Source organism: Heterodontus francisci, chromosome 6 (genome assembly GCF_036365525.1).
Source record: "Heterodontus francisci isolate sHetFra1 chromosome 6, sHetFra1.hap1, whole genome shotgun sequence".
NCBI lineage: Eukaryota > Metazoa > Chordata > Chondrichthyes > Heterodontiformes > Heterodontidae > Heterodontus > Heterodontus francisci.
The window spans coordinates 3,916,640-3,941,916 of record NC_090376.1 but is presented as its reverse complement, the minus strand read 5'-3'; the positions used below and the strand labels follow the sequence as shown (position 1 = coordinate 3,941,916).

At 53.0% G+C, this 25,277-nt stretch overlaps 1 protein-coding gene across 1 annotated transcript in view; it reads left to right on the top strand.

Annotated features, from left to right (window-relative positions):
• The window catches only part of LOC137371062 (cholecystokinin receptor-like), a 74,985-nt gene that overhangs the window by 5,916 nt on the left and 43,792 nt on the right, over nucleotides 1–25,277 (top strand). Inside the window, exon 5 of the mRNA XM_068032962.1 lies at nucleotides 7,297–7,558. Within this exon, the coding sequence (XP_067889063.1) occupies nucleotides 7,297–7,558 (262 nt within the window). The remainder of the gene's footprint in view (nucleotides 1–7,296; nucleotides 7,559–25,277) is intronic.

Genomic DNA, 25,277 nt, shown 5'->3' with positions numbered 1-25,277 from the left:
GAAATAATAAAGTTGCCTTTTTACCTTAGCCCCTCACACACACACACACACACACACATATATGCTGGTTAACCGTAAAAATAAAAGAGATTGTTGTTAGAGCACTGTTACAAAAAAAAAGGCAAAAAACCCCACTTAGGCTGAATACTTACTCACTTTTGAAGAAAAGAGAGAAGATATGAAAAGATGTCCTTTGTTTTGGTTTGGTGTCCCAAATGTCACTGGGATCTTTCTAGCTCTTGCCAGACAATGCTGAAGATCAGTTTGTCTAGGCATTCCAAGGAATGCTGCTACAGAGATTTCAGATAGGCCTTACAGCAGAAATGCTTTCAGTTCCCACACATTCGATACGCAGGGTTTCTTCAAATACAGGAGGAAAGAGGAGACTAACACACTGGACACGCAGGGTTTCTTTCCAAGAGCGAGGGATGAGATGGGGTTTCTTTGGATGGCAAAAACCAACTGTCTTTTTTTTAACAATTCAAAGTGAAACCAAAACATTCCAGAAGTCACGCCTCCTGACCTCTATAAATCTTGACCTGTCACTTCTTTGTAGACATCTCCCCATGTCAAAACAACAAGATCCCTGCTGATATTTCATCTGAAAACAGGTGCCTTCCAGTAAGGGCTTGTTTAAAAGCCAAGTCCAGGAACCTTCTGGTGACTTCTTTTTAAAAAGAACACAAAGTTCAGCATCTCTTCAGGATTCCAGATCAATCCATGTCCATAAGTCAACTATAAGTCCTTAAAACATATTTTACAAAAAATAGAAGCACTCTCGTCACAAGATCAAGAAAATAATCAAAAAGGCTAATGGAACGTCGACCTTTATATCTGGAGGACTAGAATACAAGGGGGTAGAAGTCATGCTTCAGCTTTACAAAGCTCTGGTTAGACCACACCTGGAGTTACTGTGAACAGTTCTGGGCCCCTCACCTTAGGAAGGGTATATTGGCCTTTGAGGGAGTGCAGTGTAGATTTACCAGAATGATCCCTGGATTCCAAGAGTTAAGTTACGAGGAGAGATTACAAAGACTAGAGTTGTATTCCCTGGAATTTAAAGGTTAGGGGATGATTGGATTGCAGTTCTCAAGACATCAAGGCAAACAGATAGAGTATATAGATGAGAAACTATTTCCGCTGGCTGGGAAGTCGAGGACTAAGGAATTGAGTCTAAAAATAGAGTCAGATGTGAATGAAATGAGGAAACACTTCTATGCACAAAGGGTGGAAGAAGTTTGGAACTCTCACAAATGGCAATTGATGTTGGATCAATAGTTAATTTTAAATCTGAGATTGATAGATTTTTGTTATTAAGGGATTTGGGGCAACGGCTGGTTTATGGAGTTAGGTTGCGGATCAGTCAAGGCTTGAGGGGCTGAATGGTCTCCTGATCCTATGACTCATATAGAGGCTTAAAGGTTAAAATTATGTTGGGGGTTCACTGTGCAATGCCAGGGTTCACTACATAATGTTGGGGTTCACACTGTAGTGTTTAGTTCACTGTGTAATGTTGGGGTTCACACTGTAGTGTTTAGTTCACTGTAATGTTGGTGTTCACACTGTGTATTGTTAGGTTTGCTGTGCAATCTTGGGGTTCATACTTTGTAATGTTAGGGTTCACTGTGTAATGTTGGGGTTCACACTGTGTAGTGTTGGGGTTCACACTGTGTATTGTTTGGTTCACTGTGTAATGTTGGGGTTCACACTGTAGTGTCTGGTTCGTTGTGTAATGTTGGGGTTCACACTGTGTATTGTTTGGTTCACTGTGTAATATTGGGGTTCATACTGTGTAATGTTGGGGTTCACATTGTGTAATGTTGGGATTCGCAATGTATAATGTTGGGCTTCACGCTGCGTATTGTTTGGTTTGCTGTGTAATGTTGGGGTTCACACTGTGTAATGTTGGGCTTCACGCTGCGTATTGTTTAGTTTGCTGTGTATTGTTGGGGTTCACACTGTGTAATGTTAGGTTCACTGTGCAACCTGGGGTTCATACTTTGTAATGTTAGGGTTCACACTGTGCAATGTTGGGGTTCACACTGTGTAGTGTGTGTTTCACTATGTAATGTTGGAATTCATACTGTGTAATAAGAGCCCTTTCCTATCCTGAGTGGCGTGAAACAGGGCTGTGTTCTCGCACCCACACTTTTTGGGATTTTCTTCTCCCTGCTGCTTTCACATGCGTTCAAGTCCTCTGAAGAAAGAATTTTCCTCCACACAAGATCAGAGGGCAGGTTGTTCAACCTTGCCCGTCTAAGAGCGAAGTCCAAAGTACGGAAAGTCCTCATCAGGGAACTCCTCTTTGCTGACGATGCTGCTTTAACATCTCACACTGAAGAGTGTCTGCAGAGACTCATTGACAGGATTGCGGCTGCCTGCAACAAATTTGGCTTAACCATCAGCCTCAAGAAAACGAACATCATGGGACAGGACGTCAGAAATGCTCCATCCATCAATATTGGCGACCACGCTCTGGACGTGGTTCAAGAGTTCACTTACCTCGGCTCAACTATCACCAGTAACCTGTCTCTAGATGCAGAAATCAACAAGCGCATGGGAAAGGCTTCCACTGGTTTGTCCAGACTGGCCAAGAGAGTGTGGGAAAATGGCGCACTGACACGGAACACAAAAGTCCGAGTGTATCAAGCCTGTGTCCTCAGTACCTTGCTCTATGGCAGCGAGGCCTGGACAACGTATGTCAGCCAAGAGCGACATCTCAATTCATTCCATCTTCGCTGCCTCCGGAGAATACTTGGCATCAGGTGGCAGGACAGTATCTCCAACACAAAAGTCCTCGAGGCGGCCAACATCCCCAGCTTGTACACACTACTGAGTCAGCGGCGCTTGAGATGGCTTGGCCATGTGAGCCGCATGGAAGATGGCAGGATCCCCAAAGACACATTGTACAGCGAGCTCGTCACTGGTATCAGACCCACCGGCCGTCCATGTCTCCGCTTTAAAGACGTCTGCAAACGCGACATGAAATCCTGTGACGTTGATTAAAAGTCGTGGGAGTCAGTTGCCACCGTTCGCCAGAGCTGGCGGGCAGCCATAAAGGCGGGGCTAAAATGTGGCGAGCCGAAGAGACTTAGTAGTTGGCAGGAAAAAAGACAGAGGCGCAAGGGGAGAGCCAACTGTGTAACAGCCCCGACAAACAAATTTCTCTGCAGCACCTGTGGAAGAGCCTGTCACTCTAGAATTGGCCTTTATAGCCACTCCAGGCGCGTATCCATTGTCTCCCGAGATAAGGAGGCCCAAAAGAAAGAAGAATGTTGGGGTTCACAATGTGTAATGTTGGGGTTCACACTGTGTAATATTGGGGTTCACACTGTGTAGTGTTTGGTTCGCTGTGTAATGGGATTCGTATGTGTAATATTGGGGTTCGCACTGTGTATTGTTTGGTTCACTTCGTAACATCGGGGTTCACACTGTGTACTTTTTGGCTCACTGTGTAATATCGGGGTTCACACTGTATTGTTTAGTTCACTGTGTAATGTTGGGGTTCACACATTGTAGTGTTTAGTTCACTGTAATGTTGTGGTTCACACTGTGTAATATCGGGGTTCACACTGTGTAGTGTTTGGTTCACTGTGTAATATCGGGGTTCACACTGTATTGTTTAGTTCACTGTGTAATGTTGGGGTTCACACATTGTAATGTTTAGTTCACTGTAATGCTGGGGTTCACACTGTGTAATATCGGGGTTCACACTGTGTAGTGTTTGATTCACTGGGTAATTTTGGGGTTCATACTGTAATGTTTGGTTTGCTGTGTAATGTTCGGGTTCACACGGTGTAATGTTGGGGTCCACACTGTGTATTCTTTGGTTTACTGTGTAATATTGGGGTTCACACTGTGTAATGTTTGGTTTGTGTGCAATATTGGGGTTCACACTGTGTAGTGTTTGGTTTGCTGTGTAATATCAGGGTTCACACTGTGTAATGTTTGGTTCGCTGTGTAATATTGGGTTCACACTGTGTAGTGTTTGGTTTGCTGTGTAATATTGGGGTTCACACGGTGTAATTTTTGTTTGCTGTGTAATATTGGGGTTCACGGTGTATTGTTTGGTTCACTGTGTAATATCGGGGTTCACACTGTGTAATGTTTGGTTTGCTGTGTAATTTTGGGGTTCACACTATGTAGTGTTTGGTTTGCTGTATAATATTGGGGTTCACACTGTGCAATGTTTGGTTCACTGTGTAATATTGGGGTGCACACTGTGTAATGTTTGGTTCACTGTGTAATATTCGGGTTCACACTGTGTAGTATTTGGTTTGCTGTGTAATATTGGGGTTCACACTGTGTAGTATTTGGTTTGCTGTGTAATATTGGGGTTCACACTGTGTAATTTTTGTTTGCTGTGTAATATTGGGGTTCACTGTGTAATGTTTGGTTCGCTGTGTAATATTGGGGTTCACTGTGTAATATTGGGGTTCACACTGTGTAATTTTGGTTTGCTGTGTAATATTGGGGTTCACACTGTGTAGTATTTGGTTTGCTGTGTAATATTGGGGTTCACACTGTGTAATTTTTGTTTGCTGTGTAATATTTGGGTTCACTGTGTAATGTTTGGTTCGCTGTGTAATGTTACAGTTCACACTGTGTAATGTTGGGATTCGTACTGTGTAATATCAGGGTTCACACTGTGTAGTGTTTGGTTCACTGTGTAATGTTGGGGTTCACACTGTGTAATGTTGGGGTTAACACTGTGTAATGTTGGGATTCGCAATGTGTAATGTTGGGGTTCACACTGTGTAGTATTTGGTTTGCTGTGTAATGTTGGGGTTCACACTGTGTAATGTTGGGCTTCACGCTGCGTATTGTTTGGTTTGCTGTGTATTGTTGGGGTTCACACTGTGTAATGTTAGGTTCACTGTGCAACTTGGGGTTCATACTGTGTAGTGTTGGGATTCACGCTGCGTATTGTTTGGTTTGCTGTGTATTGTTGGGGTTCACACTGTGTAATGTTAGGTTCACTGTGCAACTTGGGGTTCATCCTGTGTAGTGTTGGGATTCACGCTGCGTATTGTTTGGTTTGCTGTGTATTGTTGGGGTTCACACTGTGTAATGTTAGGTTCACTGTGCAACTTGGGGTTCATACTGTGTAGTGTTGGGATTCACTGTGTAATGTTGGGGTTCACACTGTTGTGTTTCGTTCACTGTAATGTTAAGGTTCATACTTTGCAATGTTGGGGTTCACACTGTGTAGTGTTTGTTTCACTATGTAATGTTGGAATTCATATTGTGTAATGTTGGGGTACACAATGTGTAATGTTGGGGTTCACACTGTGTAATATTGGGGTTCACACCGTGTAGTATTTGGTTCGCTGTGTAATGGGATTCGTATGTGTAATATTGGGGTTCGCACTGTGTATTGTTTGGTTCACTTCGTAATATCGGGGTTCACACTGTGTACTTTTTGGCTTCCTGTGTAATATCGGGGTTCACACTGTAGTGTTTGGCTCACTGTGTAATGTTGGGGTTCACGCATTGTAGTGTTTAGTTCACTGTAATGTTGGGGTTCACACTGTGTAATATTGGGGTTCGCACTGTGTAGTGTTTGGTTCACTGTGTAATATCGGGGTTCACACTGTATTGTTTAGTTCACTGTGTAATGTTGGGGTTCACACATTATAGTGTTTAGTTCACTGTAATGTTGGGGTTCACACTGTGTAATATCGGGGTTCACACGGTGTAGTGTTTGATTCACTGGGTAATTTTGGGGTTCATACTGTAACGTTTGGTTTGCTGTGTAATTTTGGGGTTCACACAGAGTAATGTTGGGGTCCACACTGTGTATTCTTTGGTTTGCTGTGTAATATCGGGGTTCAGACTGTGTAATGTTTGGTTTGTGTGCAATATTGGGTTCACACTGTGTAGTGTTTGGTTCACTGTGTAATATTGGGGTTCACGCTGTGTAGTTTTGGTTTGCTGTGTAATATTGGGGTTCACACTGGGTAATTTTGGTTTGCTGTGTAATATTGGGGTTCACACTGTGTAGTGTTTGGTTTGCTGTGTAATATTGGGGTTCACACTGTGTAGTGTTTGCTTTGCTGTGTAATATTGGGGTTCACGCTGTGTAGTTTTGGTTTGCTGTGTAATATTGGGGTTCACACTGTGTAATTTTGGTTTGCTGTGTAATATTGGGGTTCACACTGTGTAGTGTTTGGTTTGCTGTGTAATATTGGGGTTCACGCTGTGTAATTTTGGTTTGCTGTGTAATATTGGGGTTCACACTGTGTAGTGTTTGGTTTGCTGTGTAATATTGGGGTTCACACTGTGTAGTGTTTGGTTTGCTGTGTAATGTTGGGCTTCACACTGTGTAGTGTTTGGTTTGCTGTGTAATATTGGGGTTCACACTGTGTAATTTTGGTTTGCTGTGTAATATTGGGGTTCACACTGTGTAATTTTGGTTTGCTGTATAATATTGGGGTTCACACTGTGTAATTTTGGTTTGCTGTGTAATATTGGGGTTCACACTGTGTAGTGTTTGGTTTGCTGTGTAATATTGGGGTTCACACTGTGTAATTTTGGTTTGCTGTGTAATATTGGGGTTCACACTGTGTAATTTTTGTTTGCTGTGTAATATTGGGGTTCACACTGTGTAGTGTTTGGTTTGCTGTGTAATATTGGGGTTCACACTGTGTAATTTTGGGTTGCTGTGTAATATTGGGGTTCACACTGTGTAATTTTGGTTTGCTGTGTAATATTGGGGTTCACACTGTGTAATTTTGGTTTGCTGTGTAATATTGGGATTCACACTGTGTAATTTTGGTTTGCTGTGTAATATTGCGGTTCACGCTGTGTAATTTTGGTTTGCTGTGTAATATTGGGGTTCACACTGTATAATTTTGGTTTGCTGTGTAATATTGGGGTTCACACTGTATAATTTTGGTTTGCTGTGTAATATTGGGGTTCACGCTGTGCAATGCTGGGCTGCATGAACTGTCCTGTTGGAAAATATGCCTGAATATTATGGCCGTTTAGTGGATGGATAGAGAATTGTGAGGTTTCTGGAACAGGCTGGGATCTGCAGCGAATCTAATTGCATTTCCTTGTGAATGAATCTAAGGGTTCATCGCTACCTCTATTTTTCTCATCATTGGCGGATCCTAAATGCGGCCCCCAGGCTCTATTTGGGGAAAGTGTGAGGGGGCAATGGAGGGGAGAGGAGCCGGGAGTTTGTGTGACATTTTGTTTTTGATGGGTGTTGCTGCAGGAACCCTGACTCCGGATGTTTTGTTACTGCTAGGGCCAGTATTCCTTGGAACTAACGGTCCACCTTTCTTCCAGGTATCTCGGTCAGCGTTTCCACCTTCAGCCTGGTGGCCATCGCCATTGAACGCTACAGTGCCATCTGCAACCCATTAAAGTCCCGTGTCTGGCAGACCCGATCTCACGCTTACCGAGTCATTGCAGCCACTTGGCTCCTGTCCATTGTCATCATGATCCCATATCCCGTCTACAACCTGCTTCACCCCTTCCAGAGGTCGGACAAGACCACGGCTCACAACTGTAGACTCACGTGGCCGAGCAAAGATGTGCAGCAAGCATGGTAAGGACAGGGTCAACCAGGCGAGGAGTGACTGATGGCAAGATTCAGAAAGGTCAAATTCTGGGCAATGAACTTTGGGAACAATGTCAAGGCATTGGACAATATTCATAGAATCACTGAATGAGACAGCCCTGCAGGAGGCCATTCGGCCAGCAGACCCGTACTGGTGGAGAGGACATTGACTAGAATGGTTCCAGGGATGAGGGAATTTCAGTTATGTGGAGAAGGGAAAGCTGCAATAGTTCTCCCTGGAGCAGAGAGGGACGAAGGGGAGATTTAATAGAGTTGTTCAAAATTATGAAGGATTTTAATAGAGTAAATAAGGAGAAACTGTTCCCAGTGGCAGGAGGGTCAGCAACCAAAGGTGACAGATTTAAGGCAATTGGCAAAAGAACCAGAAGGGTAATTCTCCCCTTTAAACCAGGAGGCTGTGGGATCAAGTCCCACTCCAGGACTTGAGATCAAATATCTGTTCTGACACCCCAGTACATTTTTTAAAATTCGGTCGGGAGTTGTGGGTGTCGCTGGCTATGCCCATCCTTAAAGTATCCCTACGTACTGAGGGAGTGCTGCATTGTCGGCGGGTCAGTACTGAGGGAGTGCTGCACTGTCAGAGGGTCAGTACTGAGGGAGTGCTGCACTATCCGAGGATCAGTACTGAGGGAGTGCTGCAGTGTCAGAGGGTCAGTACTGAGGGAGTGCTGCACTGTCGGAGGGCCAGTACTGAGGGAGTGCTGAACTGTCAGAGGGTCAGTACTGAGGGAGTGCTGCACTGTCAGAGGGTCAGTACTGAGGGAGTGCTGCACTGTCAGAGGATCAGTACTGAGGGAGTGCTGCAGTGTCAGAGGGTCAGTACTGAGGGAGTGCTGCACTGTCGGAGGGTCAGTACTGAGGGAGTGCTGCACTGTCAGAGGGTCAGCACTGAGGGAGTGCTGCACTGTTGTTAGGTCAGTACTGTGGGAGTGCTGCACTGTCAGAGGGTCAGTACTGAGGGAGTGCTGCACTATCGGAGGGTCAGTACTGAGGGAGTGCTGCACTGTCAGAGGGTCAGTACTGAGGGAGTGCTGCACTGTCAGAGGATCAGTACTGAGGGAGTGCTGCAGTGTCAGAGGGTCAGTACTGAGGGAGTGCTGCACTGTCGGAGGGTCAATACTGAGGGAGTGCTGCACTGTCGGAGGGTCAGTACTGAGGGAGTGCTGCACTGTCAGAGGGTCAGTACTGAGGGAGTACTGCACTGTCGGAGGGTCAGTACTGAGGGAGTGCTGCACTGTCGTAGGGTCAGTAATGAGGGAGTGCTGCACTGTTGTTAGGTCAGTACTGTGGGAGTGCTGCACTGTCAGAGGGTCACTGAGTGCTGCATTTTCAGAGGGTCAGTACTGAGGGAGTGCTGCACTGTCAGTGGGTCAGTACTGAGGGAGTGCTGCACTGTCGGAGGGTCAATACTGAGGGAGTGCTGCACTGTCAGAGGGTCAGTACTGAGGGAGTGCTGCACTGTCGGAGGGTCAGTACTGAGGGAGTGCTGCACTGTCGGAGGGTCAGTACTGATGAAGTGCTGCACTGTCAGAGGGTCAGTACTGAGGGAGTGCTGCACTGTCAGAGGGTCAGTACAAAAGGAGTGCTGCACTGTCGGAGGGTCAGTACTGAGGGAGTGCTGCACTGTCAGAGGGTCAGTACAAAAGGAGTGCTGCACTGTCGGAGGGTCAGTACTGAGGGAGTGCTGCACTGTTGGAGGGTCAGTACTGAGGGAGTGCTGCACTGTCGGAGGGTCAGTACTGAGGGAGTGCTGCAGTGTCTGAGGGTCAGTACTGAGGGAGTGCTGCACTGTCCGAGGGTCAGTACAGAGGAAATGCTGCACTGTCGGAGGGTCAGTACTGAGGGAGTGCTGCACTGTCGGAGGGTCAGTACTGAGAGAGTGCTGCACTGTCAGAGGGTCAGTACTGAGGGAGTACTGCACTGTCGGAGGGTCAGTACTGAGGGAGTGCTGCACTGTCGTAGGGTCAGTACTGAGGGAGTGCTGCACTGTTGTTAGGTCAGTACTGTGGGAGTGCTGCACTGTCAGAGGGTCATTGAGTGCTGCACTGTCGGAGGGTCAGTACTGAGGGTGTGCTGCACTGTCAGAAGGTCACTGAGTGCTGCACTGTCGGAGGGTCAGGACTGAGGGAGTGCTGTACTGTCGGAGGGTCAGTATTGAGGGAGTTCTGCACTGTCAGAGGGTCACCGAGTACTGCACTGTTGGAGGGTCAGTACTGAGGGAGTTCTGCACTGTCAGAGGGTCACTGAGTGCTGCACTGACGGAGGGTCAGTACTGAGGGAGTGCTGTACTGTCGGAGGATCAGTACTGAGGGAGTGCTGCACTGTTGGAGGGTCAGTACTGAGGGAGTGCTGCACTGTCTGAGGGTCAGTACTGAGGGAGTGCTGAACTGTCAGACGGTCAGTACTGAGGGAGTTCTGCACTGTCAGAGGGTCAGTGAGTGCTGCACTGTCGGAGGGTCAGTACTGAGGGAGTGCTTCACTGTCACAGGGTCAGTACTGAGGGAGTGCTGCACAGTCAGAGGATCAGTACTGACGGAGTGCTGCAGTGTCAGAGGGTCAGTAATGAGGGTGTGCTGCACTGTCGGAGGGTCAGTACTGAGGGAGTGCTGCACTGTCGGAGGGTCAGTACTGATGAAGTGCTGCACTGTCAGAGGGTCAGTACTGAGGGAGTGCTGCACTGTCAGAGGGTCAGTACAAAAGGAGTGCTGCACTGTCGGAGGGTCAGTACTGAGGGAGTGCTGCACTGTCAGAGGGTCAGTACAAAAGGAGTGCTGCACTGTCGGAGGGTCAGTACTGAGGGAGTGCTGCACTGTTGGAGGGTCAGTACTGAGGGAGTGCTGCACTGTCGGAGGGTCAGTACTGAGGGAGTGCTGCAGTGTCTGAGGGTCAGTACTGAGGGAGTGCTGCACTGTCCGAGGGTCAGTACAGAGGAAATGCTGCACTGTCGGAGGGTCAGTACTGAGGGAGTGCTGCACTGTCGGAGGGTCAGTACTGAGAGAGTGCTGCACTGTCAGAGGGTCAGTACTGAGGGAGTACTGCACTGTCGGAGGGTCAGTACTGAGGGAGTGCTGCACTGTCGTAGGGTCAGTACTGAGGGAGTGCTGCACTGTTGTTAGGTCAGTACTGTGGGAGTGCTGCACTGTCAGAGGGTCATTGAGTGCTGCACTGTCGGAGGGTCAGTACTGAGGGTGTGCTGCACTGTCAGAAGGTCACTGAGTGCTGCACTGTCGGAGGGTCAGGACTGAGGGAGTGCTGTACTGTCGGAGGGTCAGTATTGAGGGAGTTCTGCACTGTCAGAGGGTCACCGAGTACTGCACTGTTGGAGGGTCAGTACTGAGGGAGTTCTGCACTGTCAGAGGGTCACTGAGTGCTGCACTGACGGAGGGTCAGTACTGAGGGAGTGCTGTACTGTCGGAGGATCAGTACTGAGGGAGTGCTGCACTGTTGGAGGGTCAGTACTGAGGGAGTGCTGCACTGTCTGAGGGTCAGTACTGAGGGAGTGCTGAACTGTCAGACGGTCAGTACTGAGGGAGTTCTGCACTGTCAGAGGGTCAGTGAGTGCTGCACTGTCGGAGGGTCAGTACTGAGGGAGTGCTTCACTGTCACAGGGTCAGTACTGAGGGAGTGCTGCACAGTCAGAGGATCAGTACTGACGGAGTGCTGCAGTGTCAGAGGGTCAGTAATGAGGGTGTGCTGCACTGTCGGAGGGTCAGTACTGAGGGAGTGCTGCACTGTCGGAGGGTCATTACTGAGGGAGTGCTGCACTGTCGGAGGGTCAGCACTGAGGGAGTTCTGCACTGTCAGAGGGTCAGTACTGAGGGAGAGCTGCACTGTCAGAGGGTCACTGAGTGCTGCACTGTCGGAGGGTCAGTACTGAGGGAGTGCTGTACTGTCGGAGGGTCAGTACTGAGGGAGTTCTGCACTGTCAGAGTGTCAGTACTGAGGGAGAGCTGCACTGTCAGAGGGTCACTGAGTGCTGCACTGTCGGAGGGTCAGTACTGAGGGAGTGCTGCACTGTCAGAGGGTCACTGAGTGCTGCACTGTCGGAGGGTCAGTACTGAGGGAGTGCTGAACTGTCAGAGGGTCAGTACTGAGGGAGTTCTGCACTGTCAGAGGGTCACTGAGTGCTGTACTGTCGGAGGGTCAGTACTGAGGGAGTGCTGCACTGTCAGAGGGTCAGTACTGAGGGAGTGCTGCACTGTCAGAGGATCAGTACTGAGGGAGTGCTGCAGTGTCAGAGGGTCAGTACTGAGGGACTGCTGCACTGTCGGAGGGTCAGTACTGAGGGAGTGCTGCACTGTCGGAGGTTCAGTACTGAGGGAGTGCTGCACTGTCGGAGGGTCAGTACTGAGGGAGTGCTGCACTGTTGGAGGGTCAGTACTGAGGGAGTGCTGCACTGTTGGAGAGTCAGTACTGAGGGAGTGCTGCACTGTCGGAGGTTCAGTACTGAGGGAGTGCTGCACTGTCAGAGGGTCAGTACTGAGGGAGTGCTGCACTGTCGGAGGGTCAGTACTGAGGGAGTGCTGCACTGTCAGAGGGTCAGTACTGAGGGAGTGCTGCACAGTCGGAGGTTCAGTACTGAGGGAGTGCTGTACTGTCAGAGGGTCAGTACTGAGGGAGTGCTGCACTGTCAGAGGGTCAGTACTGAGGGAGTGCTGCACTGTCGGAGGGTCAGTACTGAGGGAGTGCTGCACTGTCGGAGGGTCAGTACTGAGGGAGTGCTGCACTGTCAGAGGGTCAGTACTGAGGGAGTACTGCACTGTCGGAGGGTCAGTACTGAGGGAGTGCTGAACTGTCAGACGGTCAGTACTGAGGGAGTTCTGCACTGTCAGAGGGTCAGTGAGTGCTGCACTGTCGGAGGGTCAGTACTGAGGGAGTGCTGCACTGTCTGAGGGTCAGTACTGAGGGAGTGCTGAACTGTCAGACGGTCAGTACTGAGGGAGTTCTGCACTGTCAGAGGGTCAGTGAGTGCTGCACTGTCGGAGGGTCAGTACTGAGGGAGTGCTGCACTGTCACAGGGTCAGTACTGAGGGAGTGCTGCACAGTCAGAGGATCAGTACTGACGGAGTGCTGCAGTGTCAGAGGGTCAGTAATGAGGGTGTGCTGCACTGTCGGAGGGTCAGTACTGAGGGAGTGCTGCACTGTCGGAGGGTCATTACTGAGGGAGTGCTGCACTGTCGGAGGGTCAGCACTGAGGGAGTTCTGCACTGTCAGAGGGTCAGTACTGAGGGAGAGCTGCACTGTCAGAGGGTCACTGAGTGCTGCACTGTCGGAGGGTCAGTACTGAGGGAGTGCTGTACTGTCGGAGGGTCAGTACTGAGGGAGTTCTGCACTGTCAGAGTGTCAGTACTGAGGGAGAGCTGCACTGTCAGAGGGTCACTGAGTGCTGCACTGTCGGAGGGTCAGTACTGAGGGAGTGCTGCACTGTCAGAGGGTCACTGAGTGCTGCACTGTCGGAGGGTCAGTACTGAGGGAGTGCTGAACTGTCAGAGGGTCAGTACTAAGGGAGTTCTGCACTGTCAGAGGGTCACTGAGTGCTGTACTGTCGGAGGGTCAGTACTGAGGGAGTGCTGCACTGTCAGAGGGTCAGTACTGAGGGAGTGCTGCACTGTCAGAGGATCAGTACTGAGGGAGTGCTGCAGTGTCAGAGGGTCAGTACTGAGGGACTGCTGCACTGTCGGAGGGTCAGTACTGAGGGAGTGCTGCACTGTCGGAGGTTCAGTACTGAGGGAGTGCTGCACTGTCGGAGGGTCAGTACTGAGGGAGTGCTGCACTGTTGGAGGGTCAGTACTGAGGGAGTGCTGCACTGTTGGAGAGTCAGTACTGAGGGAGTGCTGCACTGTCGGAGGTTCAGTACTGAGGGAGTGCTGCACTGTCAGAGGGTCAGTACTGAGGGAGTGCTGCACTGTCGGAGGGTCAGTACTGAGGGAGTGCTGCACTGTCAGAGGGTCAGTACTGAGGGAGTGCTGCACAGTCGGAGGTTCAGTACTGAGGGAGTGCTGCACTGTCAGAGGGTCAGTACTGAGGGAGTGCTGCACTGTCGGAGGGTCAGTACTGAGGGAGTGCTGCACTGTCGGAGGGTCAGTACTGAGGGAGTGCTGCACTGTCAGAGGGTCAGTACTGAGGGAGTACTGCACTGTCGGAGGGTCAGTACTGAGGGAGTGCTGCACTGTCGTAGGGTCAGTAATGAGGGAGTGCTGCACTGTTGTTAGGTCAGTACTGTGGGAGTGCTGCACTGTCAGAGGGTCACTGAGTGCTGCACTTTCAGAGGGTCAGTAATGAGGGAGTGCTGCACTGTCAGAGGGTCAGTACTGAGGGAGTGCTGCACTGTCAGAGGGTCAGTACTAAAGGAGTGCTGCACTGTCGGAGGGTCAGTACTGAGGGAGTGCTGCACTGTCGGAGGGTCAGTACTGAGGGAGTGCTGCAGTGTCAGAGGGTCAGTACTGAGGGAGTGCTGCACTGTCGGAGGGTCAGTACTGAGGGAGTGCGGCACTGTCGGAGGGTCAGTACTGAGGGAGTGCTGCACTGTCGGAGGGTCAGTACTGAGAGAGTGCTGCACTGTCAGAGGGTCAGTACTGAGGGAGTACTGCACTGTCGGAGGGTCAGTACTGAGGGAGTGCTGCACTGTCATAGGGTCAGTACTGAGGGAGTGCTGCACTGTTGTTAGGTCAGTACTGTGGGAGTGCTGCAATGTCAGAGGGTCACTGAGTGCTGCACTGTCGGAGGGTCAGTACTGAGGGAGTGCTGCACTGTCGGAGGGTCAGTACTGAGGGAGTGCTGCACTGTCAGAGGGTCAGCACTGAGGGAGTGCTGCACTGTTGTTAGGTCAGTACTGTGGGAGTGCTGCACTGTCAGAGGGTCAGTACTGAGGGAGTGCTGCACTATCGGAGGGTCAGTACTGAGGGAGTGCTGCACTGTCAGAGGGTCAGTACTGAGGGAGTGCTGCACTGTCAGAGGATCAGAACTGAGGGAGTGCTGCAGTGTCAGAGGGTCAGTACTGAGGGAGTGCTGCACTGTCGGAGGGTCAATACTGAGGGAGTGCTGCACTGTCGGAGGGTCAGTACTGAGGGAGTGCTGCACTGTCAGAGGGTCAGTACTGAGGGAGTACTGCACTGTCGGAGGGTCAGTACTGAGGGAGTGCTGCACTGTCGTAGGGTCAGTAATGAGGGAGTGCTGCACTGTTGTTAGGTCAGTACTGTGGGAGTGCTGCACTGTCAGAGGGTCACTGAGTGCTGCACTTTCAGAGGGTCAGTACTGAGGGAGTGCTGCACTGTCAGTGGGTCAGTACTGAGGGAGTGCTGCACTGTCGGAGGGTCAATACTGAGGGAGTGCTGCACTGTCAGAGGGTCAGTACTGAGGGAGTGCTGCACTGTCGGAGGGTCAGTACTGAGGGAGTGCTGCACTGTCGGAGGGTCAGTACTGATGAAGTGCTGCACTGTCAGAGGGTCAGTACTGAGGGAGTGCTGCACTGTCAGAGGGTCAGTACAAAAGGAGTGCTGCACTGTCGGAGGGTCAGTACTGAGGGAGTGCTGCACTGTCAGAGGGTCAGTACAAAAGGAGTGCTGCACTGTCGGAGGGTCAGTACTGAGGGAGTGCTGCACTGTTGGAGGGTCAGTACTGAGGGAGTGCTGCACTGTCGGAGGGTCAGTACTGAGGGAGTGCTGCAGTGTCTGAGGGTCAGTACTGAGGGAGTGCTGCACTGTCCGAGGGTCAGTACAGAGGAAATGCTGCACTGTCAGAGGGTCAGTACTAAAGGAGTGCTGCACTGTCGGAGGGTCAGTACTGAGGGAGTGCTGAACTGTCAGAGGGTCAGTACTGAGGGAGTGCTGCACTGTCGGAGGGTCAGTACTGATGAAGTGCTGCACTGTCAGAGGGTCAGTACTGAGGGAGTGCTGCACTGTCAGAGGGTCAGTACAAAAGGAGTGCTGCACTGTCGGAGGGTCAGTACTGAGGGAGTGCTGCACTGTCAGAGGGTCAGTACAAAAGGAGTGCTGCACTGTCGGAGGGTCAGTACTGAGGGAGTGCTGCACTGTTGGAGGGTCAGTACTGAGGGAGTGCTGCACTGTCGGAGGGTCAGTACTGAGGGAGTGCTGCAGTGTCTGAGGGTCAGTACTGAGGGAGTGCTGCACTGTCCGAGGGTCAGTACAGAGGAAATGCTGCACTGTCAGAGGGTCAGTACTAAAGGAGTGCTGCACTGTCGGAGGGTCAGTACTGAGGGAGTGCGGCACTGTCGGAGGGTCAGTACTGAGGGAGTGCTGCACTGTCGGAGGGTCAGTACTGAGAGAGTGCTGCACTGTCGTAGGGTCAGTACTGAGGGAGTACTGCACTGTCGGAGGGTCAGTACTGAGGGAGTGCTGCACTGTCGGAGGGTCAGTACTGAGGGAGTGCTGCACTGTCAGAGGGTCAGTACTGAGGGAGTGCTGCACTGTCAGAGGATCAGTACTGAGGGAGTGCTGCAGTGTCAGAGGGTCAGTACTGAGGGACTGCTGCACTGTCGGAGGGTCAGTACTGAGGGAGTGCTGCACTGTCGGAGGTTCAGTACTGAGGGAGTGCTGCACTGTCGGAGGGTCAGTACTGAGGGAGTGCTGCACTGTTGGAGGGTCAGTACTGAGGGAGTGCTGCACTGTTGGAGAGTCAGTACTGAGGGAGTGCTGCACTGTCGGAGGTTCAGTACTGAGCGAGTGCTGCACTGTCAGAGGGTCAGTACTGAGGGAGTGCTGCACTGTCGGAGGGTCAGTACTGAGGGAGTGCTGCACTGTCAGAGGGTCAGTACTGAGGGAGTGCTGCACAGTCGGAGGTTCAGTACTGAGGGAGTGCTGCACTGTCAGAGGGTCAGTACTGAGGGAGTGCTGCACTGTCGGAGGGTCAGTACTGAGGGAGTGCTGCACTGTCGGAGGGTCAGTACTGAGGGAGTGCTGCACTGTCAGAGGGTCAGTACTGAGGGAGTACTGCACTGTCGGAGGGTCAGTACTGAGGGAGTGCTGCACTGTCGTAGGGTCAGTAATGAGGGAGTGCTGCACTGTTGTTAGGTCAGTACTGTGGGAGTGCTGCACTGTCAGAGGGTCACTGAGTGCTGCACTTTCAGAGGGTCAGTAATGAGGGAGTGCTGCACTGTCAGAGGGTCAGTACTGAGGGAGTGCTGCACTGTCAGAGGGTCAGTACTAAAGGAGTGCTGCACTGTCGGAGGGTCAGTACTGAGGGAGTGCTGCACTGTCGGAGGGTCAGTACTGAGGGAGTGCTGCAGTGTCAGAGGGTCAGTACTGAGGGAGTGCTGCACTGTCGGAGGGTCAGTACTGAGGGAGTGCGGCACTGTCGGAGGGTCAGTACTGAGGGAGTGCTGCACTGTCGGAGGGTCAGTACTGAGAGAGTGCTGCACTGTCAGAGGGTCAGTACTGAGGGAGTACTGCACTGTCGGAGGGTCAGTACTGAGGGAGTGCTGCACTGTCATAGGGTCAGTACTGAGGGAGTGCTGCACTGTTGTTAGGTCAGTACTGTGGGAGTGCTGCAATGTCAGAGGGTCAGTACTGAGGGAGTGCTGCACTGTCGGAGGGTCAGTACTGAGGGAGTGCTGCACTGTCAGAGGGTCAGTACTGAGGGAGTACTGCACTGTCGGAGGGTCAGTACTGAGGGAGTGCTGAACTGTCAGACGGTCAGTACTGAGGGAGTTCTGCACTGTCAGAGCGTCAGTGAGTGCTGCACTGTCGGAGGGTCAGTACTGAGGGAGTGCTGCACTGTCTGAGGGTCAGTACTGAGGGAGTGCTGAACTGTCAGACGGTCAGTACTGAGGGAGTTCTGCACTGTCAGAGGGTCAGTGAGTGCTGCACTGTCGGAGGGTCAGTACTGAGGGAGTGCTGCACTGTCACAGGGTCAGTACTGAGGGAGTGCTGCACAGTCAGAGGATCAGTACTGACGGAGTGCTGCAGTGTCAGAGGGTCAGTAATGAGGGTGTGCTGCACTGTCGGAGGGTCAGTACTGAGGGAGTGCTGCACTGTCGGAGGGTCATTACTGAGGGAGTGCTGCACTGTCGGAGGGTCAGCACTGAGGGAGTTCTGCACTGTCAGAGGGTCAGTACTGAGGGAGAGCTGCACTGTCAGAGGGTCACTGAGTGCTGCACTGTCGGAGGGTCAGTACTGAGGGAGTGCTGTACTGTCGGAGGGTCAGTACTGAGGGAGTTCTGCACTGTCAGAGTGTCAGTACTGAGGGAGAGCTGCACTGTCAGAGGGTCACTGAGTGCTGCACTGTCGGAGGGTCAGTACTGAGGGAGTGCTGCACTGTCAGAGGGTCACTGAGTGCTGCACTGTCGGAGGGTCAGTACTGAGGGAGTGCTGAACTGTCAGAGGGTCAGTACTGAGGGAGTTCTGCACTGTCAGAGGGTCACTGAGTGCTGTACTGTCGGAGGGTCAGTACTGAGGGAGTGCTGCACTGTCAGAGGGTCAGTACTGAGGGAGTGCTGCACTGTCAGAGGATCAGTACTGAGGGAGTGCTGCAGTGTCAGAGGGTCAGTACTGAGGGACTGCTGCACTGTCGGAGGGTCAGTACTGAGGGAGTGCTGCACTGTCGGAGGTTCAGTACTGAGGGAGTGCTGCACTGTCGGAGGGTCAGTACTGAGGGAGTGCTGCACTGTTGGAGGGTCAGTACTGAGGGAGTGCTGCACGGTTGGAGAGTCAGTACTGAGGGAGTGCTGCACTGTCGGAGGTTCAGTACTGAGGGAGTGCTGCACTGTCAGAGGGTCAGTACTGAGGGAGTGCTGCACTGTCGGAGGGTCAGTACTGAGGGAGTGCTGCACTGTCAGAGGGTCAGTACTGAGGGAGTGCTGCACAGTCGGAGGTTCAGTACTGAGGGAGTGCTGCACTGTCAGAGGGTCAGTACTGAGGGAGTGCTGCACTGTCGGAGGGTCAGTACTGAGGGAGTGCTGCACTGTCGGAGGGTCAGTACTGAGGGAGTGCTGCACTGTCAGAGGGTCAGTACTGAGGGAGTACTGCACTGTCGGAGGGTCAGTACTGAGGGAGTGCTGCACTGTCGTAGGGTCAGTAATGAGGGAGTGCTGCACTGTCGGAGGGTCAGCACTGAGGGAGTTCTGCACTGTCAGAGGGTCAGTACTGAGGGAGAGCTGCACTGTCAGAGGGTCACTGAGTGCTGCACTGTCGGAGGGTCAGTACTGAGGGAGTGCTGTACTGTCGGAGGGTCAGTACTGAGGGAGTTCTGCACTGTCAGAGTGTCAGTACTGAGGGAGAGCTGCACTGTCAGAGGGTCACTGAGTGCTGCACTGTCGGAGGGTCAGTACTGAGGGAGTGCTGCACTGTCAGAGGGTCACTGAGTGCTGCACTGTCGGAGGGTCAGTACTGAGGGAGTGCTGAACTGTCAGAGGGTCACTGAGTGCTGTACTGTCGGAGGGTCAGTACTGAGGGAGTGCTGCACTGTCAGAGGGTCAGTACTGAGGGAGTGCTGCACTGTCAGAGGATCAGTACTGAGGGAGTGCTGCAGTGTCAGAGGGTCAGTACTGAGGGACTGCTGCACTGTCGGAGGGTCAGTACTGAGGGAGTGCTGCACTGTCGGAGGTTCAGTACTGAGGGAGTGCTGCACTGTCGGAGGGTCAGTACTGAGGGATTGCTGCACTGTTGGAGGGTCAGTACTGAGGGAGTGCTGCACTGTTGGAGAGTCAGTACTGAGGGAGTGCTGCACTGTCGGAGGGTCAGTGCTGAGGGAGTGCTGCACTGTCAGAGGGTCAGTACTGAGGGAGTGCTGCACAGTCGGAGGTTCAGTACTGAGGGAGTGCTGCACTGTCAGAGGGTCAGTACTGAGGGAGTGCTGCACTGTCGGAGGGTCAGTACTGAGGGAGTGCTGCACTGTCGGAGGGTCAGTACTGAGCGAGTGCTGCACTGTCAGAGGGTCAGTACTGAGGGAGTACTGCACTGTCGGAGGGTCAGTACTGAGGGAGTGCTGCACTGTCGTAGGGTCAGTAATGAGGGAGTGCTGCACTGTTGTTAGGTCAGTACTGTGGGAGTGCTGCACTGTCAGAGGGTCACTGAGTGCTGCACTTTCAGAGGGTCAGTAATGAGGGAGTGCTGCACTGTCAGAGGGTCAGTACTGAGGGAGTGCTGCACTGTCAGAGGGTCAGTACTAAAGGAGTGCTGCACTGTCGGAGGGTCAGTACTGAGGGAGTGCTGCACTGTCGGAGGGTCAGGACTGAGGGAGTGCTGCAGTGTCAGAGGGTCAGTACTGAGGGAGTGCTGCACTGTCGGAGGGTCAGTACTGAGGGAGTGCGACACTGTCGGAGCGTCAGTACTGAGGGAGTGCTGCACTGTCAGAGGGTCAGTACTGAGGGAGTACTGCACTGTCGGAGGGTCAGTACTGAGGGAGTGCTGCACTGTCATAGGGTCAGTACTGAGGGAGTGCTGCACTGTTGTTAGGTCAGTACTGTGGGAGTGCTGCAATGTCAGAGGGTCACTGAGTGCTGCACTGTCGGAGGGTCAGTACTGAGGGAGTGCTGCACTGTCGGAGGGTCAGTACTGAGGGAGTGCTGCACTGTCAGAGGGTCAGCACTGAGGGAGTGCTGCACTGTTGTTAGGTCAGTACTGTGGGAGTGCTGCACTGTCAGAGGGTCAGTACTGAGGGAGTGCTGCACTATCGGAGGGTCAGTACTGAGGGAGTGCTGCACTGTCAGAGGGTCAGTACTGAGGGAGTGCTGCACTGTCAGAGGATCAGTACTGAGGGAGTGCTGCAGTGTCAGAGGGTCAGTACTGAGGGAGTGCTGCACTGTCGGAGGGTCAATACTGAGGGAGTGCTGCACTGTCGGAGGGTCAGTACTGAGGGAGTGCTGCACTGTCAGAGGGTCAGTACTGAGGGAGTACTGCACTGTCGGAGGGTCAGTACTGAGGGAGTGCTGCACTGTCGTAGGGTCAGTAATGAGGGAGTGCTGCACTGTTGTTAGGTCAGTACTGTGGGAGTGCTGCACTGTCAGAGGGTCACTGAGTGCTGCACTTTCAGAGGTTCAGTACTGAGGGAGTGCTGCACTGTCAGTGGGTCAGTACTGATGAAGTGCTGCACTGTCAGTGGGTCAGTACTGAGGGAGCGCTGCACTGTCAGTGGGTCAGTACTGAGGGAGTGCTGCACTGTCAGAGCGTCAGTACAGAGGGAGTGCTGCACTGTCGGAGGGTCAGTCCTGAGGGAGCGCTGCACTGTCAGAGCGTCAGTACAGAGGGAGTGCTGCACTGTCGGAGGGTCAGTACAGAGGGAGTGCTGCACTGTCGGAGGGTCAGTACTGAGGGAGTGCTGCACTGTTGGAGGGTCAGTACTGAGGGAGTGCTGCACTGTCGGATGTCAGTACTGAGGGAGTGCTGCACTGTCGGAGGGTCAGTACTGAGGGAGTGCTGCACTGTCGGAGGGTCAGTACTGAGGGAGTGCTGCACTGTCGGAGGGTCAGTACTGTGGGAGTTCTGCACTGTCGGAGGGTCAGTACTGATTGAGTGCTGTACTTTCGGAGGGTCAGTACTGAGGGGTTGCTGCACTGTCACAGGGTCAGTACTGAGGGAGTGCTGCACTGTCAGAGGATCAGTACTGAGGGAGTGCTGCAGTGTCAGAGGGTCAGTACTGAGGGAGTGCTGCACTGTCGGAGGGTCAGTACTGAGGGAGTGCTGCACTGTCAGAGGGTCAGTACTGTGGGAGTGCTGAACTGTCAGAGGGTCAGTACTGAGGGAGTTCTGCACTGTCAGAGGGTCAGTACTGAGGGAGCGCTGCACTGTCGGAGGGTCAGTACTGAGGGAGCGCTGCACTGTCGGAGGGTCAGTACTGAGGGAGTGCTGCAGTGTCGGAGGTTCAGTACTGAGGGAGTGCTGCACTGTCAGAGGGTCAGTACTGAGGGAGCGCTGCACTGTCGGAGGGTCAGTACTGAGGGAGCGCTGCACTGTCGGAGGTTCAGTGCTGAGGGGGTGCTGCACTGTCAGAGCGTCAGTACAGAGGGAGTGCTGCACTGTCGGAGGGTCAGTACTGAGGGAGCGCTGCACTGTCGGAGTGTCAGTACTGAGGGAGTGCTGCACTGTTGGAGGATCAGTACTGAGGGGGTGCTGTACTGTCAGTGGGTCAGTACTGAGGGAGCGCTGCACTGTCGGAGTGTCAGTACTGAGGGAGTGCTGCACTGTTGGAGGGTCAGTACTGAGGGAGTGCTGCACTGTCAGTGGGTCAGTACTGAGGGAGCGCTGCACTGTCAGTGGGTCAGTACTGAGGGAGTGCTGCACTGTCAGAGCGTCAGTACAGAGGGAGTGCTGCACTGTCGGAGTGTCAGTACTGAGGGAGCGCTGCACTGTCAGAGGGTCAGTACAGAGGGAGTGCTGCACTGTCGGAGGGTCAGTACAGAGGGAGTGCTGCTCTGTCGGAGGGTCAGTACTGAGGGAGTGCTGCACTGTTGGAGGGTCAGTACTGAGGGAGTGCTGCACTGTCGGATGTCAGTACTGAGGGAGCGCTGCACTGTCGGAGGGTCAGTACTGAGGGAGTGCTGCGCTGTCAGAAGGTCAGTACTGAGGGAGTGCTGCACTGTCAGTGGGTCAGTACTGAGGGAGTGCTGCACTGTTGGAGGGTCAGTACTGAGGGGGTGCTGCACTGTCAGAGGGTCAGTACTGAGGGAGTGCTGCACTGTCGGAGGTTCAGTACTGAGGGTGCGCTGCACTCTCGGAGGTTGAGTACTGAGGGAGCGCTGCACTGTCGGAGGGTCAGTACTGAGGGAGTACTGCACTCTCGGAGGTTGAGTACTGAGGGAGCGCTGCACTGTCGGAGGGTCAGTACTGAGGCGGTGCTGCACTGTCAGAGGGTCAGTACTGAGGGAGTGCTGCACTGTCAGAGGGTCAGTACTGAGGGAGTGCTGCACTGTCGGAGGTTCAGTACTGAGGGTGCGCTGCACTCTCGGAGGTTGAGTACTGAGGGAGCGCTGCACTGTCAGAGGGTCAGTACTGAGGGAGCGCTGCACTCTCGGAGGGTCAGTACTGAGGGAGTGCTGCACTGTCAGAGGGTCAGCACTGAGGGAGTGCTGCACTGTTGTTAGGTCAGTACTGTGGGAGTGCTGCACTGTCAGAGGGTCAGTACTGAGGGAGTGCTGCACTATCGGAGGGTCAGTACTGAGGGAGTGCTGCACTGTCAGAGGGTCAGTACTGAGGGAGTGCTGCACTGTCAGAGGATCAGAACTGAGGGAGTGCTGCAGTGTCAGAGGGTCAGTACTGAGGGAGTGCTGCACTGTCGGAGGGTCAATACTGAGGGAGTGCTGCACTGTCGGAGGGTCAGTACTGAGGGAGTGCTGCACTGTCAGAGGGTCAGTACTGAGGGAGTACTGCACTGTCGGAGGGTCAGTACTGAGGGAGTGCTGCACTGTCGTAGGGTCAGTAATGAGGGAGTGCTGCACTGTTGTTAGGTCAGTACTGTGGGAGTGCTGCACTGTCAGAGGGTCACTGAGTGCTGCACTTTCAGAGGGTCAGTACTGAGGGAGTGCTGCACTGTCAGTGGGTCAGTACTGAGGGAGTGCTGCACTGTCGGAGGGTCAATACTGAGGGAGTGCTGCACTGTCAGAGGGTCAGTACTGAGGGAGTGCTGCACTGTCGGAGGGTCAGTACTGAGGGAGTGCTGCACTGTCGGAGGGTCAGTACTGATGAAGTGCTGCACTGTCAGAGGGTCAGTACTGAGGGAGTGCTGCACTGTCCGAGGGTCAGTACAAAAGGAGTGCTGCACTGTCGGAGGGTCAGTACTGAGGGAGTGCTGCACTGTCAGAGGGTCAGTACAAAAGGAGTGCTGCACTGTCGGAGGGTCAGTACTGAGGGAGTGCTGCACTGTTGGAGGGTCAGTACTGAGGGAGTGCTGCACTGTCGGAGGGTCAGTACTGAGGGAGTGCTGAAGTGTCTGAGGGTCAGTACTGAGGGAGTGCTGCACTGTCCGAGGGTCAGTACAGAGGAAATGCTGCACTGTCAGAGGGTCAGTACTAAAGGAGTGCTGCACTGTCGGAGGGTCAGTACTGAGGGAGTGCGGCACTGTCGGAGGGTCAGTACTGAGGGAGTGCTGCACTGTCGGAGGGTCAGTACTGAGAGAGTGCTGCACTGTCAGAGGGTCAGTACTGAGGGAGTACTGCACTGTCGGAGGGTCAGTACTGAGGGAGTGCTGCACTGTCGTAGGGTCAGTACTGAGGGAGTGCTGCACTGTTGTTAGGTCAGTACTGTGGGAGTGCTGCACTGTCAGAGGGTCATTGAGTGCTGCACTGTCGGAGGGTCAGTACTGAGGGTGTGCTGCACTGTCAGAAGGTCACTGAGTGCTGCACTGTCGGAGGGTCAGGACTGAGGGAGTGCTGTACTGTCGGAGGGTCAGTATTGAGGGAGTTCTGCACTGTCAGAGGGTCACTGAGTACTGCACTGTTGGAGGGTCAGTACTGAGGGAGTTCTGCACTGTCAGAGGGTCACTGAGTGCTGCACTGTCGGAGGGTCAGTATGGAGGGAGAGCTGCAGTGTCGGAGGGTCAGTACTGAGGGAGTTCTGCACTGTCAGAGGGTCACTGAGTGCTGCACTGACGGAGGGTCAGTACTGAGGGAGTGCTGTACTGTCGGAGGATCAGTACTGAGGGAGTGCTGCACTGTTGGAGGGTCAGTACTGAGGGAGTGCTGCACTGTCTGAGGGTCAGTACTGAGGGAGTGCTGAACTGTCAGACGGTCAGTACTGAGGGAGTTCTGCACTGTCAGAGGGTCAGTGAGTGCTGCACTGTCGGAGGGTCAGTACTGAGGGAGTGCTGCACTGTCACAGGGTCAGTACTGAGGGAGTGCTGCACAGTCAGAGGATCAGTACTGACGGAGTGCTGCAGTGTCAGAGGGTCAGTAATGAGGGTGTGCTGCACTGTCGGAGGGTCAGTACTGAGGGAGTGCTGCACTGTCGGAGGGTCATTACTGAGGGAGTGCTGCACTGTCGGAGGGTCAGCACTGAGGGAGTTCTGCACTGTCAGAGGGTCAGTACTGAGGGAGAGCTGCACTGTCAGAGGGTCACTGAGTGCTGCACTGTCGGAGGGTCAGTACTGAGGGAGTGCTGTACTGTCGGAGGGTCAGTACTGAGGGAGTTCTGCACTGTCAGAGTGTCAGTACTGAGGGAGAGCTGCACTGTCAGAGGGTCACTGAGTGCTGCACTGTCGGAGGGTCAGTACTGAGGGAGTGCTGCACTGTCAGAGGGTCACTGAGTGCTGCACTGTCGGAGGGTCAGTACTGAGGGAGTGCTGAACTGTCAGAGGGTCAGTACTGAGGGAGTTCTGCACTGTCAGAGGGTCACTGAGTGCTGTACTGTCGGAGGGTCAGTACTGAGGGAGTGCTGCACTGTCAGAGGGTCAGTACTGAGGGAGTGCTGCACTGTCAGAGGATCAGTACTGAGGGAGTGCTGCAGTGTCAGAGGGTCAGTACTGAGGGACTGCTGCACTGTCGGATGGTCAGTACTGAGGGAGTGCTGCACTGTCGGAGGTTCAGTACTGAGGGAGTGCAGCACTGTCGGAGGGTCAGTACTGAGGGAGTGCTGCACTGTTGGAGGGTCAGTACTGAGGGAGTGCTGCACTGTTGGAGAGTCAGTACTGAGGGAGTGCTGCACTGTCGGAGGTTCAGTACTGAGGGAGTGCTGCACTGTCAGAGGGTCAGTACTGAGGGAGTGCTGCACTGTCGGAGGGTCAGTACTGAGGGAGTGCTGCA